Source organism: Styela clava, chromosome 5 (genome assembly GCF_964204865.1).
Source record: "Styela clava chromosome 5, kaStyClav1.hap1.2, whole genome shotgun sequence".
NCBI classification, from domain to species: Eukaryota; Metazoa; Chordata; class Ascidiacea; order Stolidobranchia; family Styelidae; genus Styela; species Styela clava.
This window is the reverse complement of record NC_135254.1, coordinates 12,872,691-12,896,744: the sequence shown is the minus strand read 5'-3', so window position 1 is coordinate 12,896,744 and position 24,054 is coordinate 12,872,691. Positions and strand designations below refer to the sequence as shown.

The following is a 24,054-nucleotide window of genomic DNA, read 5'->3' as shown; positions in this document are numbered from 1 at the left end:
CAGGAAACTTTTGTAGAATATTATAATTTTGTCTGCAATCTAGTTGAAATTATCCCATATGGTCTCAAATAAGTTAGCCATTGGAGCTTCTACAGTATTTGTATTTTTTAGTGCAACGCTGTCACTGATAGTGATCTCTGGAAAATATTGTTTAGGTATTTATTTCGAACGAATGCGCGAAAAAATAGATTTGATTAAGGGTATGAAATGAATACTTATTATACCAATACAATCCCAATTATTATGGATTAGTTTGTTATACTGTACCGAAATAGAATTGGATAATCTGAAGAAAAATCAATAACCACTAAGTGGTACTTAGTATAAATGCGATCTGAATTGTTTGTGTGAGTATGGTTGGGGGAAGATTTTTACTTAAACAGAGAAGACAAAGTATAAGGGAATTATCAGCGTTATTATAGTGTACATATAGCCTACATCAGGCCTGCACAACTCAAATTACCACGAGGGTCGCAAGCATAAATCTGAAGGCCGGGCGGGCCGCAAACTTTGCCACATACATATTTCTCAAGATGAACTACAAATCAAAACAACATTGTGAAACAGTTAAATTTAATGAAACACTTTCATTACTGGGGAGCTTAAAAATATGTAGAATCTTATTTTCTTGAGTAAAAACAAGGTACAGTATTTTTGCATATGAGATGGAAAATATGTATTTAGTGGTTCATCTACCTTGAAAACCCACCCTTCATTATCAATATTTCTTTTTTATTAGAATTAGGTATTGCGTGTTGCAATATAAACTGACTGCAAGAAAATATTTTACTCAGGTTTAGTTTTGTGAAATCGTCCCAATATGTGTATGACAATTTATTTAGTCATATCTACCATTATATATTGGATATTTCCATTGTAGGCTAGACAAACAATCCGTTTAGTAGCAATAGATCTTCCTCTGTTGTACTTTTTTGACTGTTAAATTACATTTTTTCTACAAAATCTGCTCCAATTTATTTGAAATTTTACAGTAAATAGCAAAAGCTTTTGTGCGAGAATTTCTGCACCGTTCATAAATGAAGGAATTCTTTTTTAAGTTCTAAATTTGAATCGAAAAAAAAATTTAAGTTCCATAAACTGCTAGCAAAAAATCATGGGGTTATTAATAGGTTGCTAATATGCACTAATGGGTGTGAGATTGCATACCGATATTGTTTCAAGCGTGATTCAGTCTGAATACTGAGATATCTAAATCAGGGTTTCCCAAACTGGGGGGCGAGGGGTCGAGCGACGATTTTTAGGGGTCGCGAAAGGCACATCAATTTCAAAGTTTGATATTTATTGAAACTAGTGCAAAACATGAATCTCGCGATTTCGAGTATGATCGGAGTAGCGGCGCCCTTGCATAACAATGCCGGCTTTGATTGTTAGACCCGAGAAGTGGCGTGTTTCCAAATCACCCTCGGGTCGCACAGAAGTATCTAGCGGGACGTGTGTTGTACATGCCTGGCCTACATTAAGTCTCGCAATTTAGACGCATGGTTTATAATAGATCAACTCCTTTCATTCATGTTGTATTATATATGTTATCGAACCAAAAGTATTATTGGCATCATTTTTCTAAACAAATGTCATATATACTAAAGCGCCAAAAATAGTTATTAATTAGAAGCGACTTTGTGTAGGTATACGGTATACCTATAATACACTAAACGACACATTAAGAGAAGATGAGGAATGCACCAAGCGACCAGGATTGTGAAAAACATTCACATGTTTGCACATCTTCCGCTATAAATGCTAATTTTGACGTAATAGACAAATACAGAATTTTGCTCAGCACTATACTCACGTAACATAGAAAAACAGCAGCTCCTGTTTCTAGCGTTTTTTTGCGAAATATTTCACAAAAGAAAAATCCTCTTTTTACGTTTTTGGTAAACGACCACGATTTTGAAAACATCATAAATGAAACTCAGAGCGTATGTCTAATATTTTATATATAAAAGGCATTAAATGTTGAATGAAAACAATCACATTTATGCATAAATTGAGATAATATTCATATCATAAAACTGTTGAAAAACGAATGAACATATAAGAAAAGATAAGATGAAAAAAAAAACGGAAGAAAGAGGAAACATATTTAGAATTCTTAGAAAAAAATCTATGTCTGCAATGAATGTAATATGTTTGCGAAGTTCTGTACTGTATAACTGAATTAACAGAGTTCACCCAATTCGTTTTAATTTAAAAATAACATTGTGTTATTAGTAACCCCATTGCTAGTTCATGCTACCTTTCTCTAAAAGTTTTCCATTGTTTATATTTTGGCATGTCTCTCATTTAAACAAATATTCAAAGTGTGAGAAATTCTTTTACCTAATATATGACAAAATAATTCATGTATTCTCCCGTACTCCACGTGACTTGTTGCGAACAAGATTTACGGGTAACCAAAAATCGAGCAAAGAAACTTTTAAAGTCTTTAACTACAGTGATTTATCAGCCGATACCTTGTCACCGTACACACAGTGTGTGTAATGTTTTCCTGGTAACAGGTGGAAGTTAATATAATTTTGTTTGTTGCTTAATATTCGCATGAAAGAACTTGGTCACATGATGTCAGATTTGTGAATTCATCTGTCCATGGAAATTGACAGCAACGACAAGCATCGTCGGATGTTGAATTACTGAAATGAAATTACGAGTACATTAGTTAAACACCTGCACATTTTTTTTGACAAATTCGATTCGAGATCAACAAATTTATGCATTTATTTGGTTGATTACATTTGTTTAAGTTTTGTTTTGAATAATTTTACATACAAATTCGGCTTGAAATTTCCTTTCCTGTCATAGAAAAAATAATTGGTTTAGAAATTGATTTTTTTGCAAGTTTACCTGATAATCATTGTTGTGCAACATTGATAAACATTATTAAGATCTGTCCCATTCCAAAATTCATAGGAGAAAATCCTATCACAATCTGGGATAGGTGGGAGATACAGAAAACCTGAAAAGAGAATCTCAAGTTAAGATATTGCTTCACGTTTGATCAGTCTGTAAAACATTGATCTGTCTTAATTGCAAACGGAGAAACTGAAAGAGGTGTTTTAGGAAGAAAGTTATTGTAAATAAAAATTCTAATTATGTTACAATTTTGGCAGAAAATGTGATCTTTTCGACCAACACGATTCTTGACAAACTTTTTTTTTTGTCTAAACTCTAAAGGATATGAAAAGTTTGACCCAAAAGAGTTGAAATAAATTAAAAGTTTGGAATAATGCAGCCGTAAGAGCTGGCACTATTGACTAGTATGAATTAAAGACACCCAAGAAAGACACTGAGAAATAAAACACTAAAAGATGGGAAATGTAATTTCAAGTAAGAATTTTCTTCTTCTGATAGTATTAGTAAGATATTGAAGTTTCTGTATTCTGACTATACCTTAAGAACTTCATTTCACCGAGAGCGATTTGCTGTTTTTTATATTTAGTAATACGTTTGAATGCGATCTATTACGTGAATAAAAATGTTTTGATATTTTAGAATACTACGACTGAAGTATCGAAATGAACTCACCAGCTACACAAGCATTTAATATACTGACAAATATTCCTCCCATCAAAGCTCTGATGATAATTTTTGACATTTCACTCTGACGATTCGGACACAACGATCCTGCAAAAGCATATAAAACTTTTAGTTTTTATAAAACCCCAGTAAGCCCACAGATTACAACATAAAAGGCTAATTTTTTGCACAAAAAGTGCACCTATGGATTGTTTCGTTAAATTGTTGTTGTTGTTATTGTATTCTTGATATTCCATTGTTGTTGTTGTTTTTAGGGTTCCTGCGATCTCATTTTAGCGATCTCGTGGTAAGCGAAGTCCGTAGTTTTTTGATAAGGTGGACAACCGGTACTACTTCGTATTGGTTTCCATCATATAATTAGGAATTGGTCTCTTTTTCACCGTGCCAAACAACTCAGTCTAGTGTTTTTTTCTAATTGTGAATTCGATCTTTCACACATTTTTTGGTTTTTATTCATAAATTCTTACTAGCTCTATTTATTTCGCGTATACTCAAAAACACATATAATCTTCACTCGCATTTCGAGTTAAACTTCAAAATAATAATATGTCAACATACCTAGTCCACCTAACATAATTCCTAAAGATCCAACATTCGCGAATCCACATAGAGCATAAGTTATAATAGCTTCTGATCTGTCACTGATCCAGTTAACGGTTCCGTTTATATTCTGACGTGGAAAGGTCCCATTTTGTTTATTCTGTATCATACGTGAGAGTTCTTCATAGGCAATGAATTCATTTAAAAATATCTTAGTTCCGAGTAATTCAGCACACTGTAAACACATGTGAAAATATATAGCAATTAGGGAAATTTTTGATCCACTTTTTTCATCTGTAATAAAATATGACGACTTGTGTTTGTATAAATTTTGTATTCTCCAGTGTTCGAGAGTAACAAATTTTTTGAACGTTACTCGTACTTGTAGATGTGGTGTATAAGTTTGTTTGTTACAAGAGGCGTGAGCAAAAACTTTGGTTATGTACCACTTCGGCGCAGGTAACAATGTTCAAACACAAATGTTAATGTTAAATGTGTTAATTTCAAAAATATAAAATTTTCAGTTGCTTCCTGTTCGCCTGAATTTCACTGAAATATAAAGTCTACATGCGCAGTATGGGCCATAACCTGTATTTTATTACATTATTTTAGGTTAATTCAATTAGAATAAGACTAGAAAATCGAAGTGCATTAAAATAATACTATTGTATACTGTGATTTCGTTTATTAAAGCATTTCAAAAGAGCCTACGATTAAGGAATGTTTACCTTGAAGCAGTCTTGCCATTCAATACCTGTCATATAGGTAATCGGAAGGAATACATAGGAGCATATGAGCTGTGAATGAAAAAAATAAAAACGTATAAATTAGGCTACATAGATATCGATACTGAAATATTGAATCAATGAGAAAATGTGGTTACAATGCCGATCAGCCAATGTCAATTGAAGAATTATTTGCATGATATTCCTGTAGTTCTTATTGCAACTTTACTCATAAGAAATGAAATGGACGATTAATTTGAGGGAAAATGAAATAGCTGTGGCTTGGTAGCCAGTGATCATGCCGGTTACATGTGTATAGTCAGTCCTCAAAGAGTACAGATTATTCTTTCTATCCCCTCAGTGGACATTTACTCTACCTCTCCCCAAAAAAATAAAAAAGAATGAAAAATGAAGCAGGATTTTTTTTTTCAATTATTCAAACAGAAACTAGATCGAAGCAAACTCACTTCGAAGCTTAATTGAGGGTAGTCAAGCATTCCTCCAAACCAACCTAATCCAGCATTCAATGCAGCGAGCAAAGATAGGAATGCAATAATATTAGCTGCAATATTTAATACGAGTGGTAGTGCTAGGGTTGCACCTTCAAATGCAGCTTCAATAACATTCTTCTGTTTACTAATAAAAACAAAAACGGTTTATGAAAATTACTGCAATTCAATGCACAAAGGTTTATTGTAATAAGAAAATTACATTGAGACACATAAAAGTTTATTGAAGCCTACCAAGTCATTCTACTGCAGTTATTTTAGTTGTATTTCTCAGCAACTGCCAAGATGTTGTGTAATAAACTTACTTGTATTGGGTACTTAATTTAAACGAAGATGACCCACAAGAACCTGAAACAAGTCCCGAAAATAGCAATAATTCATTGTAAATATTGTATTCAAATAAAAATAGACTACTGCCGATTTTTAATATCTGGTACTTTTGGTTCGTACCGGTTCAAACACTATTTATTCATTGTACATGTTATGCTTTTCTTTCAATGTCTGTTGATCTTGGGCCCGGGCTTCTGAATTTATATTACAATAATTATTTCCACATTCAGAATTAACAATAACAAATAATTTGAACCATTTTCCCCAAATCAGCTTGATATTGATTCTAACTTACGTTGTTTCGAGTTTTAATCCTGATAATGACATAAACTTTGACTTCTTAGTTTCTGGATATATCAATTTTGAAACACCTAAAGCACATGGAGCTGCCATCACACAGGCTGTTATCACATATACTGGTTTGATCTGTAAAATATACAGTTCGAGAAGTTAGGAAAGAGTACAAAAACACCGACTAGTTGTCCTTGTCGAAAACGACCCAGTATATGTATGTCGGTAATTACCATGTACACCGTGCGTACTAAAAGTACCGTATGCATTATAAGTGACTGGTAGTAGCCTACCGTGTTCACCGTAAGTATGTGTATAGTGACTATTGTATGCTCGACCGTATGTATTAATAATAAACTAGTAGTAACGTAAGTACTGAATACACCGTAAGTACCGCACATACCGTAATTTCCGTGTGGAGTAAGTTAAGTACTGTAAGGACCGTACCTTGAGTAGTATATATAATAACACTGACAGTGAAGTAATGTACAAAACCATCCGTTCTTACCTTAAATTCCAAATACGCCCCTAGCACGCTTCCAGCAATAGTTCCAAAACCAGCGACCATGACTGCATGCATTTCCGATGTTGTAATATCTTTAATGTAGGGACGAATCAGCAATGGAGATTCAGTTAATCCCACAAATATATTACCTGTAAAAAGTTAATCCGATGTCTTATCAAACTCATTTTATTTAAAAGAGAAGTATACGATATTACGATTATTCAAGCCTCATGCTTGAAAAAGATGCTATACAAGTGGCCATCGATATCTCACGATATGTGAGGGGTTACTATTTTTGGAAGAATCCTTCCGTTACGGCTTAATCTATACCCCGTTTTTTACAACCTGGATGAAGTGATGGACATGAGAGTTTTACCGAGTGTAACATTCGATACCAACACAGCTGTTGCTCAAGGCGAGGTCACGACTCACGAGCCATACCAAGGAAGTCAAAAATCCTTTCGGATTCACCGCACAAAAAGTTATTAAGATTGCTATTCGGGCTTTAAAAATGACCTCTATTTCGATAACCATATTATGTTGTTCGACATTGAAAAATATTGGTCAGAGTCAATGCTACCGCTGTTGTGAATAAGAAAGGTCAGTGTAGTGATGTTGAATACATCTGCGTCAATTTTCTCAAAGCTTAGATGTCTGTTGTGTGCCCATCGCATATTGGAAGTTAAGCGATGTCACATAAATGATTCGTACGGTACTCACCGCCAAAAACAGTAGATTCTCAACACTAAAATTTCACTTTTTTAAATTAGATATTTGAACCTTGGGTGTCGCTGCTCGATAACCAGCTTCGGTTCCCCGTGACTTCCCTTGCCCAGGAAAACTGTAATTTTCATTTTTTTTCTAGTATTTTCTGTGTTCGTTTTTTATTTTATTTACTGGTTGGAAAAAAATCGACTTGACTATGTTATACCTGCAGCACACATAGATTCGGATGCAGATGTCCCCAATGAAAGTTGCATCAACCACGCAAGTTTGCAGATTAACCATTGCATCGCACCAAGATAATACAGAACTGATATAAAAGCGCTGAAGTATATGATGATTAGAAGAACCTGGTTTATAAAATAGAACAATATACAATGAGTTAATGTATCTTACAGTATTAAGACGTGATTGTAAGCTTAGTAAATTTGTTCACCGGACTGATTTTGTTCATAATTGCATTATATTTTACCTTGAACTTTGTTCAGAAGATATCTTCTGTTTATATTACCAACAACAGCATGTGTATTAGTTACATTTGATTCACAATAAAATTACAAACCAGTTATAATTTACTACCTGACACCAGCATCGCAGTTTTTGAATCGCAGACACATACGTGACTGTGTGGTCGCTACTTAATCCTCAATAACTTTGATTTTTTTCACGATTTTGCTACAGCAAAGCAATACTGACAATTTGCAAAAATATGATGAATTATCGCAAAATTCCTTTTTCATCATCGTTGCTTTCAAAACAGTCTCAATATCACATCAGTTAATTCTAATTAACTTGTTACACAACAAACCTTTAACCCCCATAATCTTGAAAATATATTTGGACCGAACTTACAAATTCATAATCCATTTGCCAAAATAAAAAAAAAAACATTCCATAATGAACTGTATTTTTAAATGTCTGTAATTGGAACTTTAAAAAATCTGGATGGAATTTTTTAAAGGTCCAATTATAGAGATTTAAAAATATTGTGCATTGTAGAATAATTTTTTGATTTCGGCAATTTTTTATGGATAGACATTATAAACAAACTGGTTAAATCTGGCATACATACCTTGAAAGCAAAATAGAAGTCGGTGTAATTTTTACCGAAAACAAACGAACTTCCTTTGTTGACGAAATTCAGGAAAGTTTGTGCAATTTCTCCAAGCCAATTAAAAGCTTCGAACCCTGCTTTTGTTCTGAGAATTATAAGTCCAAGAACTATTTGAATTCCAAGCCCCCAAAATACTGGCCTCCATCGCACCTGTACAATATTATTATACAAAATATTAGTTCGAAATAGCGAATATGCTGAAAAAATTCCTAATATAGTGGTGTGGTAACGAGTTTGTATAGTGAAATATTGGTTACTTTTAATATAGATACTTTTAAGGCTTAAAAATGTGAATACTCGCATTGTCTCCAGGGTATAAACTAAACAGTTGTCATGAAATATTTCTCACAATGAATACAATTTTATTCAGCCATTAAGTGTCAAAAATCTAAACGACAACTATAGTATAACCACACAAAAATTCTTTCACGCTGTTACTATACCATCTGGACAATTGGACATATCGTAATTTTTCTGTTTTTCGTGCTGTAAATAAATCGGCATTCAAAACAAAATGTGTTGAAAAAAAGAACTCTCAAAATCGAATTTTAAAACAACACATTGGGAAGTATTCTCCCTCCTCGCATTTCTTAAAATGTCGATTCATCTATGTAGGTATTATAAGTTCATTCCAACTCACCCGATGCGGGTATTTCGAAGACACAAATAAGCAGAAAACAAAAATGACGTAACCAGCTAATGAGATTAGTTGATTCGGTCTCTTCGAAGTGTCAAGAGCTATCCAAGTAGCAAAGAGAGCTATCAATATTGAAATGAAAACCCTGGAAAAGTTAAATAAAAGATGTTCTTATTTTTTCAAAAATGGGAGAAGCTTACAAATCAGCAACTGCAATGAAATGAAATATTTGTTCAACAACATAAGACATGCCCACATGCAGGGATTATCAAGCAACTTACAGCATTGCAGCTCAAAAAAAAGCACGAAACAATAACAAACTCAATTGGCGATACTGCCAAATATTGGCACGCGTATTGCTGCAATTTACAATTTTCTCACATTTGGAAATACTAAAATTGAGAATGATTTTGCTTGAATTAAACGTTTAATGTAAATCAATAAAGCCATGATTCCAGAGCATAGCAACGATTATGTGAAAGTAAAATAAATGTTGAGAAATTCTTTTCTTATCGTATTTGGCATTTAATTCCCGAATATAAAGCAATTTGACTGTGATTAGCATTTGTGTTTCAGGTGATAATATGTATAACAAGACAAACATCAAATACCGCTATATCAATAGTGTAGAATAAAATAGAAATTTTCCAGCTTTCAAACGTGTTAAACAATATTGACAAGCGATACAGTATAACACGATTGAACGCATACGCATAACCTATCATCTTAATCCTGTGGATACGCTCTGATTGCGGTTTACTAATTTAAAAACAAAACATTCACAGCTACGCTAGAAGGCTGATTGTGGTTAAACCGGGTATAAATACAATAACACGAATTTAAAAAAACTTCTTACTCATGTCATTAAATTGCAACAATGTAACTTCAAAAGTTTTAAGAAATTATACAACGATATTTTGAATATCCCTCATCATAAAATCAATTTGAAAGTTACAATATATATATATATGTTCCCATTGCTATGCGTTGGTTGTTCGACTGCGAAATTATTTTTAGGTGATAAATATCACTTTAAAATGTGTAACTGGATTTGCTCAAAACTACATAAAAATCATATTATGGTACAAAATTCAAGAGTTCGTCAAGCGATATCACATTTGATTTCACTCAAAGAATTTTAATTACCTCATATCTATAAACAAGCTTTTAAAGTTTAAATCGAATCTGATAGAATTCATTCTATATTTTCATTAAAAAACTCAGCTTACCATTTTATCCAAAACATATTTCTGCAAATGGCTTTGTATATTGGTTTCCAAACTTTCCATATTGCTTCTCCATAATAATATCGAAATAAGCCATATATTTTGAACGACAAAACTATGCAAAATATGACCAGTAGTGGGAAAGATCTTTGAAAATTAATAACGAGAGCTGCAATCATGTAGGCAATGTAACCTGTAAAACAACGCATAATAAACAAAATACTATGTTGGCTACACATTCCATATAGCCTGGATAATGGTCTCAAAACGGAAATGCATGGGCGGGGCTATAATGACACATTATATTCGATTCGTATTTTTGAGAAAACGGTTTAAACACCAGTCAAATAATATGATATGAGGATAGTATGCAATAAAAGTATTTGAACCATGTATAAATACAGTTTCGCGTGATTTGCTAACTGATTTAAGGTTGTGAATCTATCTGAAACGATGTTCAATGCTATCTTAGATTTTTGTCATTTCAGAATTGGTGTATAGCAAACAGATAGGCGAGTGGAAAATTAGACAGTCAGGGCCGATACGGACAAAACGCCAAGCATTCAAGTTCGACCGAATTTCAAACTATTCGTTCACACCGGAAACTCGATAAATTTTTATCTCTATCAATACCATTGTTTATTCTCGAAAAATATTCTAATCCATTACCAAAATGAATACCAGGTAGACGTTGCAATTTTTTTATTAAAATAAATTTTAATTATGCGAATACATTCATATTATGTTCGATGAACATCAGCATTCGTAGACGCCTATATTTGTACCTCGATGACGATTATTCGTGGTTACTGAATTGATAGACACTTTACAAGAAAAGCAACACGAAACTTGGATTAAATCATAAAATGAATGAGAAAAATTTACCTATAATCAGTATGACAATGATAATGTCATGAATAATCTTTTTGTGGTCTATAATAAATTTCGTTGCCGCTCGTATTGGCATGGCGATTCGTCTGGAATTTAAAATAATAAATAAAATTCAAATAAATAAGTACACATTGACAACGTTAAATTACTTTATGTATGAAATGGTGATGCACTTCATAACAATTTTTTTTTATCGAAGCACTTTAAATGTAACCATCAGATGTACTTCAATACTATAAAATTGTATTGTCATTTATTCTCTCATACCGTTTCTATCTAGCTTATTACGGTTCGACCTTTTGCAATTGATTGTCAAGGAAATAACAAAATATTACATTTGTCATTATATCAAAGTACGATAAAGCATACCTTCCACACGCGCTTCCGCCATCCTCACTTTCTGCATCGTTCTCGTCAGTATTAACAAGTCCATACGTTTTTACAACTGGTTGCTCTTTTTCTGATTTTAGATTATTGCTCAATCCATTTTGTCCATAGTGTGCCGGTAGTTCGTCATTCTGTCATTAACATAGTATTTTTCATTACTTCAATTTCTAAATAATATTTTCGCTAATTTCTCAATAAATTACGCTTTATTTCAGGCATAAAAAACTCAAAAGATAAATGGCTTACTTCAAACGCGCCGTTGACATGATGTCCATTAGGTATTTCATTCGTATCCACTTCTATTTTTGTGTCGTTATTTGAAGTCATTTTTGACAAGTATAAAACCCAATGCTAATAAATATAAATTGTTTTGTATTTGTATCGATATTTATTGTAAACACATTCTATTTTTATTTTTTACTAACACTAAACATACACTTCCCACTAATCTCACTGCTGTATGCCCAAATCACCTTATTATGGCGATTGTATCGCTATACTTATATGTATTGAACTTTTGAAGTGCACTACTTTTTTCTTTAAACTGCTGAACAAACTCTTCAATAGATATCAGGACAAAACCAAATGCATTATTAGTCAATATCGACTTTATGCCAGGTAACCATGCACCACGATTTAATATTCTGAGATATTTGAGATTGCAAAAAAAAAACAGAAGATAGCAGAACAGATTATCCAAATTGGTTCTAGGAAAATTCGCCGCAGGAAATTTTGCCGTAGGAAATATCGCTGCAGAAAATTTCGCCACATAGAAAAAATCGCTACAAGAGCATTTTGCTGTAAACAAGTATTTTATATATATATAATTTAAAAAAGATTCGTTATTTAAGTGCATATACCCTAACCCTACAAGTCTAACTGTTTTTTTTTCACAATTCTTGTTTTACAGCAAATTGCTCTTTCGGCGATTTTTCATGCTATCTCAAATACTTGTTTTACAGCAAAACAGGGTACTCTTGCGGCGATTTTTCATGCGTCGAAATTTCCTATGCGACGAAATTTCCTGTGGCGAATTTTCCGGACACGAATCAAATCTTCATTTAGCACTATTAACTTTATACTCTACCAGTACGACCGCATCTATATTTCGAAATTAAGCGATATTTTTTCAAGTAACCAATATATACCGGTTTTCGGTGCAAAGAACAAAAAGTTGTTTGTCAACAATCTAATAGTATTGTAAAGCGTTGAAATTGCTTCGGGGAATTTCGTCATGAAATGACCCACGCTCAGTGAATTATTGTTAAGTGTTGTCCTGTTTTCAAGTAACTTCTTCAAATATATTCGATGTTTTGGTACTTACGTAAAAAAAGTTATCATAGACCGGTGATTCAGTTGACGTCATACCGAGTGTCAGATTTCTCTCTCGGCTGAACAATACGTCTCGCGAAAACAACTTTTCACAAAATTTTAAGTTTGACGATTATCGGAATTTCCACCCAAGCACGTAATCACATATTGAATTCAATTCAAATACTGCTAAAATGCAAACCATTTTTTTCTTGGATGCATACCATCACGCTTTATAGAAAAAGGCAACGATTTTTTGGGATATTTATTACTTATGTTTTATTCCATGTATCACTGATTCTGGTATTTTATTTGGATGCTATGAAATATTTTCATACATCAAAACGTTCCTGCCAGTATTCGAAAACAGACGAATACTAAATACTAAAACACGAATATTAACCCCAACTAACACGTAATCCTGGAATTAAAATTCGGCTTCCTTCGTCATTGCTAATGTTAGTATTTTGATACAATGTGTATTTTGCAACGAAAATGTTAAATAGAAGATAAAATTTGTCTTTAAATATTGCAATCAAAAAATTGTCGGAGATCAGAAAATACATGAATATTTATTGTTTTTATGTATAGATGTTGCCTCCTGGTACATATTGGATTCAGTTAGAATGTAAATTGTCTTGTCTAATTCTTTTCATTCACAGTAATGTATGAAAGCTCAATGTTTCGGCTTTCGTATATATATATATATATATATAGGGTTTTCGGTTATTGTATAGCAGTGCGAAATTGGATATATATATTATGCGTTTCAACAGCAACAGCTTTACTTTGCATTTTTCATAGCATACTGTTGATCCATAGTTTTCTGAATTATGGTTTTGCTATTGAATTTTGAAAATCCTCAAGAATTTTGATAAAAATCTATCTAAAAAAAAGTGAAAAGCACATGGTTACAATTATGATGCCATAATAAGCCTTCAAAAATTTATGCTTTCAATTGAGAAATTCTTGAATAAGCGTTTACGATTTAAATTTCGTTTGAAAATAAAGAATAGTAAGAATAGGTCAAGGACTCAGACCGAATCTTTCGAATCCGTGACGCTTCGACTTGAATCCGAATCTCGGCTGATCCCTAATAATAAGGAAAATTTAAAAACTTCCAAGAAACTCAAGGCTGTAATAAAACGACATGGCGCCAGAAATATCGACGTCACAATACCCGTTTAGTCACCTAATTACTGATAAATAAAACATATTAATAAATAAATCATCTTTTTAAAATAAATGTACTCTAGATTCGATGTACCCTAGATAAATTAATATGGCCATATCTCGATACTTTCTTATTATTTTAAAGAAAGTAGGGCATCGTAACTGTGAAAATATTTATTTGATTAAAATCTGGCCCTAATTTAAGCGTTAATTTACCCCATATTTTCGTTTAAACGATAATACTATGAGACCAAAGCTTCCTGAGTTTCTTGAGACCAGAGTTTCTAACCTCATTGTTTGAGTTTCTCACATCGCAAATTTTTTAACTCTTCTTCCCCCCTATGTATAAAAAAACTGCTTTATTTGTTCAATATTCAATGTTTTTTTTAGCTGGTGTTATGCACAAGTCGCACTTCTGCTTTTGTACAGTATAAGCAACTATCTTCATGCTTTAGAATAGGCTTGACAAAATGAAACATTACTTATTACAACACATGCTAGTGCTATATAGTACAGCGTGGTCCAAGGATGTTGGCCTCGCGGCCCACACTATTATTTTTGTATTGATCGCGGGCTACAATACTGCCAAGAATTGGTAAATTGTGCAATACAAAACAAACACTTTTATATTGTTCAAACACATTGAAACATATGTCATTTACCAAGCTAAAACCCACCAAAAACTCAATAAAACGTGCAAAAATCTTACTGTATCTACATTTAGTGTAAGATTTCAAACTCTTCACAACGGAGAAAGTGTCATAAGGAAAAATACCGTTTTAGATTGTCGCACTTGTCACCGACACAACTTGCAGACATATTAAGCAAGCATTGTGATATTTTCCCTCCCATATTCAGTCAAAAATCTGTTGGTCAGCTTTCTTTTCAAACTCATTTTAAAATTAACTTACAAATAACTGCAGATTAATTGATTAGCGAATTTCACCAAATTTGAGATCCAGGAGGGTAATTACTAAATTTTCTGACATATAGGCAGCAGTTTTTGTAACACTGTTTAGGCTGGTTGCCGGGAATTATATTGTTCGATCATTGTATTAATATTTTGTTATCAGACATAGCCAACCTAGGCTAATAGATTTCTCATTCGATTTTTAGTTTATTATGAAGTCAATTTTGTTAGCATATATTCCCGACCAAAAAATAGAAAGCCAGTTAACAATTTAGACTGCCGAGCACATCATTCAACTTCGCCAATTGCCTCAACTAACCATAACACTAGTCAATTCATTGACATTAGTGATGTAACAATATTTCGAAAGATTTTACTATAGGTATTTTTATGACGAAACAACACCAAATGCGATTTTTGTTCACTCTCGCGTCAATGCGACGCAGGCCACAGATAATGAAGCGGCGGGACACATGTGGCCCGCGGGCCTGGGTTTGGACCACCCTGATATAGTATATATTATTACTAATTACTATATATCATATTACATGACGGTTTCATATGAAGGTAGGATATGGTCAGATTAGAGCTATCAACAACCTATCAATATCAATAAATTTGCAACATTGCATGTTAATTAATAAAACACATTATTTACGGTATAGGTTTCATACGTCATGAATCTTTGATGTATACATCAATTTTCCACCTGACATACACAGGTAAAATATTTATAAAGAAGTCCAGACTCTTCAAATTTTTCATTTTTCTTCTTATTTTTTTCATTATATATATAATATTGGGAATAGATACATCATATACATATAAAATTAGTATTAGCATTTTACTTGATAATCAATTTAACTATCTTGTTTACCAAACAATGGAAGTTATTGGTGCCCTGCTACGAGTTATAATTCGGTGTATTACTTTATAGATCATTTGTCATCACAAACTTTGAATATACAGTTACAGCGTCTCGTGACTGGTTGATACTAAAATGAAAAATTTTCTAGGTGAGCACGGACATTTTCATTGCTCTTACAAATATTAACTTTGTCGTGCAACTCAGGGTTCATATCCTATTGAATAGTTTTCCAGTAAAAGGGTAAAATACATAATAAATACAAATACCTGTCGAACAATTTGAATGAGTCTCACAGTTCAAAACTTTTATTGTTAAATGTTGAAATAGATTCAGTTGAAATAGATTCATCCATTACGTTTGGATTGTGCGCTTTTGATTCTAAGGCAATGTGAAAATGAAAAAATGTTACGATTATGATACTTTTGGAACATGCAAATATGGATCCGAATGTGGGAACTATCACTCACCAGAACATGTTAATACAGAAATTTTTGCTGCTGTTATAAAGCGAGTTTGTGATGTTAAACGCAGTATAATTATTAAAAGAATTGGTGTTGAGAATTCAGAAACTTGTTTCCTGGAAAATACTCTCTGGCATCGAAGGGGTGCCGAAAATGGAGATATTGTGATATTCCAAAAATCACATAAAGTAAAAAGCACATATGACGAAGAGAATAATTGGAGACGACCACTTCAAATAGATCAATACAATATTGGTAGGATTGTTACAATATTGTCAAAATCTATCGGTGATAAAATCGTCACAGCTAAGTTTGAAATTGTTACAAATCAAGTACAAGCGTTTACCCTGGATTCTGAAGGAACGAAACGTCATGATGACGCTTTTAGTATCGAACAATGTCAAAAATGCAGAAATCACGATTGCAATGAAATAGGAATACATATCATTGCTGATTTTACAAATTCAAATCCCTTACATTCAGCTGTGTATTCAAACGGTTTTGCAAAAAGAAATAATTTGTTGGCTCTATCGTTTTATTTTCATACAACTTGTTCTCAGAAAGTAAGCGCGCCAACATTCAATCTAGTACGAATTTCGGAAGAATATTCATTCATGCAATTTCCAAAAAAGAAGTTTGAAATTCTCTGGAAACATTTCATGGACACTAAATCTCTTCAACGGGACCGATATTTTATCTCATCTGGGATTAGAAATATTGAAGATTGGAAAGCACGTTTACTTGTAGGTAAACTTATGCATCGTTACAATCAGTGTGCAAATGAATATGTTGTTGGCAGCGTAATTGCAAAAAGTACACCAGCTGATGCAGAAAAATGGGAAAATTGCGATAACAGACTTATTGTTCCTCAAGATATATACGATAGATCACGGAGCTTTGTTTTTGAGAAAAAATTTTCTGTTACCGATCTTGCTCCTTTCTTGGCCACTTCAGATTTATTTATTTGCAAAAAACCATCGAAGTCAAGTAGAGTGATCAGTAAATATCAACGGGACGTCAAATCAAAGTCAGACTTGAGCGAAGATGATATCGTACGTTTCACCTCGCCTCTACGGAAAAATCAGAGCAAAATCAACCAGCAAATACTATTTGATTCTATTCTGTTACCGAGCTCAGTACGATATTCACGAGACGATTTGCTTGGTCTGCTCTGTATTCGTTACAGTAATCCACACTTGGCTGACGCTTTGCTAACAAGTGTTGGTCCAAATAAATTTTTATTCTCATATATTTTTAATAATATAAAACATCGACCAAACGTAATTACACCAACTAGAAAAATTCGTTACGACCAACTTCACTACAACAGGGAAGTGGAAATCAAAAATGGTACTGCCGCTGTACTTCTGAAGAATGTTTACTGTGAACCTGATGAATACTTCAATCAGAAATACGTAACCTTGAATCGCGACAACATTGATGACGTATTGGTGGATTGGGGACATGACAATTTCCCGAAGAAACTTGAACAATTTTTTGAAGGACAAAGATCTCAACCGAAATCTATTTTATACCCATACGAGAAGATTGGTTCTGATACGTTGTTTACCGTGGCACCTAACTTCAGACTTAAACTTCAAGTATCAGAAAATGACGTTGGAAAGATGGACGAACTCAGTTTGAGATTACTCAGTATCGGGTCAAATTGTCATTTGTGCTTGACCCACGTAAAAAATCCCGATTTGGCCTTCATGTCAGATAGATCAGATATTAATGCTCTGGATATCATGGATAACATAAAATTCTTGAAAAGTTCAATTGCAACGGGACGAAACCCGTTCATTTTACGATTGGAAAAGGTTAAAGTTCACTGGGATTCAAAATTTTATTCGGGAGGATCTTTCATATGTTCGAAGCCAATTGGTGCTGGCGATTTCCTTTGCATTCGTCAAGATATATTAGAGCGTGATACCATTCAATACGTCTGGGTAGCTCATGCAGTAGTCAAAGAACTTGTGAATAACAGCGTTATGTTCTCGGTTTGCACTTTATCGCAGGATAAATCTTGTGAAAGCGCACATTTTTCAGTAGAAGTTATACAGATTCCAAAATGTCATCAGTCTGAAAACGAAACTTAACGGTCCTAGCCATTGTTATGTAGATCAAGTGTTTTTAGGATTGTTGGAAATAAGCATACATGCTAACTGTTATTTCATTATGTATATATAAAGTATAAATAGATAATATAATACATATAATTATCGATGTGGATACCGTAGCAATTTTTTAGATGCATTCGTAACTGTATATTTTTATTCAGTGGCGTATCTACGGTGTGACAGCCACGGCTCCTGCAACAATGTTTCAATGAAATAATTTCATATTGGAAATAATTGGAACTCGTATTTTTACCTAAATAATAATGTACAGTCGTACACACTTCAAAACTTTGCCATGGGTGCCGTTTTACGTAGATACGCCACTGATATTATTTTTAGCAAATATATTCAATATAATCAGAGTTCATTTTTATCACGCTGAAAACACGCACAAAATATATATACTGTATATACAAATCAAAATGAACTAAAAAAATCGTACTTAGGGTGAGGCAGTACGACCCTATAATCTATGGTTTATATATATATATATATACAGAAAATGATAAAGAAAATATGTATATATATGAAGAACGAGCCATATTTCATTGAAATTCGGATCTTTCGTACAAAGCCCCCACTAACGCTGAAAATAGGAAAATTAGTAATTATCCGGCTCGGTTTAGAAATGCACATTGCGCTGGGATTCATATCATTCCTCTCTATAGCCCTTATTTAATAATGTGGCAGGGTCTTTGTATAAAAGATCTGAATACTTCTAAAATGAATAACCTTCTCCAATCGATGAAGGTATGTCTACGACACGAGTTGTGCTGGAATCCTTAGTTTAGTAGCTCTGACATGACCATGAAATCTCGTCCCGTTGGACAAAGACTGACGGGTAATACTAGTCTATCCTTATAACATCGGTGAGGTGATATCGATTAGCATTTGAATGGCTTGGAGTTGATAGCATGGGGCTTACTAGAGCCCAGGCGATACCGACGATCACATTCATAATCAAACATTTATGGGATGCTTAGTCATCGGTTTAAATTGAAAATGAACAAAGTAGGTTTGATCTTCATTGCAATATTCAGTGTGGGTTCATTGGTCTGTCTTAGTTTAGCAGCTGGAACTACTTTTTGGTTTGGATTTAGACACTTGGATGATGACGACGGTGTGGTAAATTACAAAAAAGGCTACATAGAACTAAAATATCGCTTCACATTTATCACTGGGTTGTGCCATGACACGGAAACGCCCGCAAAAGGTGAATAAAAGTCATTTGAACAGTGAGTAAATTATATGAAAGGATACCGGATTTAACATATCGTTTGGACAACAAAAAGTGGTCAACCAAGGTATGACTTCTTCAGACAAGCTTTTCACAACTATCGCTTTTCTTGTCATAGTTACAGAAATACATTTGTGTTAAGGTATACTCTCCAGAAGTATGTGAACCAAGATGGCGGACAATGAAACGTAGTATTGTATCAAGTTAGGGTTGGGCCATACTTCCAGGTATAAATACTACGGGAGTCACTTGGTTATTCGTAATAGAACAAAAATCAGGAAAATTGGAATAAAATTATGGCCTAGCCCTAACCTGGTACACATACTACGTTCCGTTGAGACATTGCATGTTATAAAAAAACATAATATTCTTCAGGACTTCAGGACATGAAAACCTGTGCAGCGAACTTTTCTTGCATCATACTTGACTTGCACTTAATATATTGATATATGCCACACTCCTTACTAACTCTGTTTTGATCTCATACACGCGATAAGAATTTCAATATTGACAATTTTACCGAACATTTATTTCCCCAATCCAAAAAGCAATTGATAGGTCAGAAATTTTGTTTCAGAATAAAATTTGTTCATCTTTTTAATATTGCTTTTGTGTTGATGGTTTGGGTGTTTTTAAAGGGTGAGGAATATTAACTTCAGATATGACGATGTTTCATCGAAGCGCAATGTCAAGTGTCTTATGCTTGCTGGCCTGGTTATTTGTGGTACGAAGCTATTTCAATTTTTTTCAAAAAATCGTTTTACCCTCGCAGAAGTTGATAAAAATTATATTCAGTGCAACATCTAAAGGCAACTCTTAATCTGAACCGACCAATCAAGGAACGAATAAGTTGATGTTGAAAGACCGAAAGTTACCACACCAAATTTGGAAAATGTACTTCCAGAGAAGTTGCTGTGTGTTTCTTACTTTCACTTTAACAAATTTCACTTTATACGATGCCTTTTGTTTGTTTTTTGATGTCTTCAGCAGCCCGACATGTACGCTATACCTGTATAAGCTGAAGCCTGACATCAGTTTTGTAAGGCGATATCCTGCTATACCATCCTTGGCAGAGAAAACACCAATCTTTCGAAATTTAAAAATATATCAGAACAAGACTCAGCGTGAAACCGAAAACTTACTATACAATCTCTCTACTACTCATCAGCATTCCCACTAAAGTGAAGGCTATGGACTTTTCTCCCGGTTTGATACAAAATATTATGCAGTAAAATTTAATTGATTTTATCTAAGAAACGGATTAGTTAATAATATTTTTATTATATGGTGATAAATTTGAACAAAATCTCACATTGTAGGAATGTTTTATATTTTCATTTCCTCCAGTTTATAGTTAGTATTTCCAATTTTTGCATCGATCGAAATAAAGTCGGCCATGTCGATAGGAGGTGAATGATCCATAAGCTCTGTTTCGGTCGTCTCAGTGTGTAAAAACACACAGTCAGACATTCTAAACATTTTGAAGATTGGATATGACTTTGATATTTGTACAGTTAACTTATTCACTCATTATTGAAGACTTTGGGTGCATATTAAAACGAAATTATAAGGATTTGTGGGAAAACACATCTACCCATAAAACATATTGTTATTACCAGAAAGAAATTTTGTATCTGTGTCAACATTTTATATCGCAGACTTTTCAACAACGTTTTACTCGAAACATGATCGTGTAAAGGCTACTATCATACATCATTCCAGTTTTTGAATATTTAAATGTTCTGTTTGCGGTATTATTTCATGCATCAAGTTTGAAATTTATTTCAGTTGAATGTAGTCAATAAAATCATTCATTTTTTGGCCACCGAATTTTTATGCAATTTGACCGAATCATAATAAGACGTTCGTTATTTCCATCACAACAGGTACATGGATCGTAGTTGCTGAGAATGCGAAGCTTTATCGCGCTGTAGCAGAATTTAAGAATATTCGTCGTGCGCGGATTAACACAATACACCATCCAAACTTATGGTATTAAATAGAGCAATGCTCGAATAATGGACACAAAAAGTATTCACTTTCTAGCGAAAAATACAATCGTTAACCACTGAAAATTTTAAAGCAATGGTTCCAGTAGTTGAAAATAAAAGTGATTTTTCCATAACGATAAGAAGAAAAATACCAAAAACAACATAATAATAAAACGATCTATAGTTGCATTTCGTGCCCAGTGTAGTCCACTCAGTGTAGATATCGTAATCAGATATTATTCATATAGTAATGTAATATATTAAAAATATGCTTTTATTCGATAGAATGTGAACCCATCATTCGTTTTCCTGGAATGTCGTAGCTGTTGCTGTCGTTCTTTCTGGGTAGTTACTCTTGTTTTCTTGCTGTGAAATAAGAATCGCTTTCTCCACAGTCGATGAAAAACTACATTCAATTTCATTATCAATGGTCGTACACTTACAGTCTTGCTCGGTGTTGTGATTAGTATAAGGAAGTTTTGTGTTTTTTGGACACGTTTGGTGGCCATAACGATCGTTTCAAAATTTTGTTGTTATTGTTATTTGTCTCCGTCTCCATTTTTGAAAAATCGCTTTTCTCTTCGAATACTGGACCAATAGCTTTGATAATTTCAGTGGTTAAAGATAAAATTTTTCTCCAGAAGGCTATTACTTTTTTTTCGCTATGACGTCATCAAATTATTGCCACTGGGTGGCGCTACGTGTCCATATATTTGAGCATAGCTCTCTTGTTTATTCGATCATTGATCTCCTGTATTATTTGTCTCAGGTTCGTGCATCAACAAAGGTAGCAATCTGGGTTGACAACTCGTTGGTTCATGTTACTTTGATAATGGGTCATTGAAAATTTGGAGTGTAATGCTTACCATTTTAGATATATATACAGTAAATTTATATTGCATGTAAAATGCAATTTGTGGCGCTCTAAACCAACATTTCTTAGAAGTTGGTCCGAAGCTTGCCTCGTGAATAAGTTCAGTTGCTATAGATCACATACAAAGCACCAAAGAGTCTTTCTTCCTTCATGATACTACTCCAGCGGAAATTGGACAACAAATTGATAAATTGGATGCGCGTAAAGCTGTTGGTAATGATGATACACCTATTTTGTCTCAAATTTTTAAACAAAGTTTCCATGATAGCGTGTACCACGAGGTTATAAAAATAGCGAAGATGGTGCCACTTCATAACAAAGGGTCTAAAATATGATCCATAGGCTTATTTCTTTATTGTCGCAAGTTGCGAAAATATATGAGAATATTTTGTAAAATCAGATCAAAGTGTTTTTTTTGAAAAAACAGGTGCTTTGAGTCTGTCCCAGTTTGGTTTTAGAGATTCTAATGTTATTCTAATGAACTAGCAATAGCTAGGCTTTAGGAAATGATAATGAATAATAGTGCAAATAACAAGATCGGAATTTTTTTGGACCTGGCGAAAGCATTTGATACCGTTATCCACTCAATCTTACTTGATAAATAACGCCATTAGAGGGATTTCATTTAATCCCATGGCGTCATATTTGAGCGGCGTCAGCAATATGTTCAGAATAGCGAATAGGTATCTGAAATGGGCTTTATCATATGCGGAGTTTCACAGGGTTCCACAATTGGCCCTCTGCTATTTTCATGTTATATAAATGACCTACCAACTGCATCTTTTTTTTATTTAACGCTATTTGCAGATGACACTTCCCTGTTGAAGTCCGCCTCATCTTTGTCCGAACTTGAGACTGTAGTGAACACTGAAATACAAAATGTAGATATTTGGCTAGAAGCGAATAAGTTATCTTTAAATTACTCCAACACAAATTTCTTGATTTTCTGTAATAAAAGGGAATAATAGGCTAGTACCCACTTTAAAGTCTTTTTACGCAGTAACAAAATTGAGCAAACTAATAGGATAAACTATTTGGAGGGCGCGATCGACGATAATCTAGGCTGGAAACCGCAAATTAGTCAGCTAGCCAGAACGTTATCACAAACCGTTGGTATTTTTTACAAACTAAGACACATTTTGACTTTTGAAACGCTAAAAGTAGGTTATTATAGTCTGTTTCACTCTCGATCGCAATATGGAATTCTTATTTGGGAATCAGCATCTAGCATCTTCCTTACAGCCAATCCAAGTTCTACAAAATAAAGTACTAAGGTGCATAACATTTGTTGAGAAAAGTCGCACAACCAACCTCCAACTTTACTGTCAGCATGCAATTATACAGCTGTCAGAAATGCATACCTAGGAAATAGCAATACATTATTTTACACATGCCCTCTGAACTCCACAATAAACATGATTTTAAAGTGTCGAATCATACAAAGAAAAAAAAATATTTGCCTACTCATTTTCAGTCTTTTTATTTTTTAATTTTATACTGACACAATACAATGAATAACTGGGTGCACGCAGTGTAAACAAAATTGTCAGGAGCCTCGGTGACCTGCAAAAGACCTTGCATACTGACCTATATAACTCGATGTTTAAATTATTCACTGCACTGTCCGGCATAAATCCGGCCAATGGAGCATTTTCATCTCATTTTGAATAAAA

General features: G+C 33.6%; 1 protein-coding gene across 1 annotated transcript; it reads right to left on the bottom strand.

Moving 5' to 3' along the window:
- Positions 1-1,672: 1,672 nt before the first annotated feature.
- LOC120344186 (sodium/nucleoside cotransporter 2-like) lies at positions 1,673-11,842 on the bottom strand. The gene is made up of 15 exons (XM_039413296.2): positions 11,683-11,842; positions 11,419-11,567; positions 11,044-11,135; positions 10,162-10,351; positions 8,936-9,077; positions 8,254-8,445; positions 7,390-7,531; positions 6,462-6,607; positions 5,958-6,088; positions 5,291-5,459; positions 4,827-4,895; positions 4,117-4,333; positions 3,547-3,645; positions 2,866-2,977; positions 1,673-2,654 (listed from the first exon to the last, which is right to left on the bottom strand). Exons 1-15 carry the CDS (start codon positions 11,761-11,763, stop codon positions 2,552-2,554), a joined length of 2,034 nt encoding a protein of 677 aa, XP_039269230.2. The 5' UTR covers positions 11,764-11,842; the 3' UTR covers positions 1,673-2,551.
- Between the last annotated feature and the right edge of the window lie 12,212 nt (positions 11,843-24,054).

Bases quoted from the DNA above. Each gene is read 5' to 3' on its own strand.
- LOC120344186 (XM_039413296.2), bottom strand. From the start codon at position 11,763: ATGACTTCAAATAACGACACAAAAATAGAAGTGGATACGAATGAAATA. The intron at 5,460-5,957 runs GTAAGTTAGAAT...TGTTTTTATTAG, and splicing joins GGATTAAAACTCGAAACAAC to TAAACAGAAGAATGTTATTG. The intron at 2,655-2,865 runs GTAAACTTGCAA...ATTTCATTTCAG, and splicing joins TGCACAACAATGATTATCAG to TAATTCAACATCCGACGATG.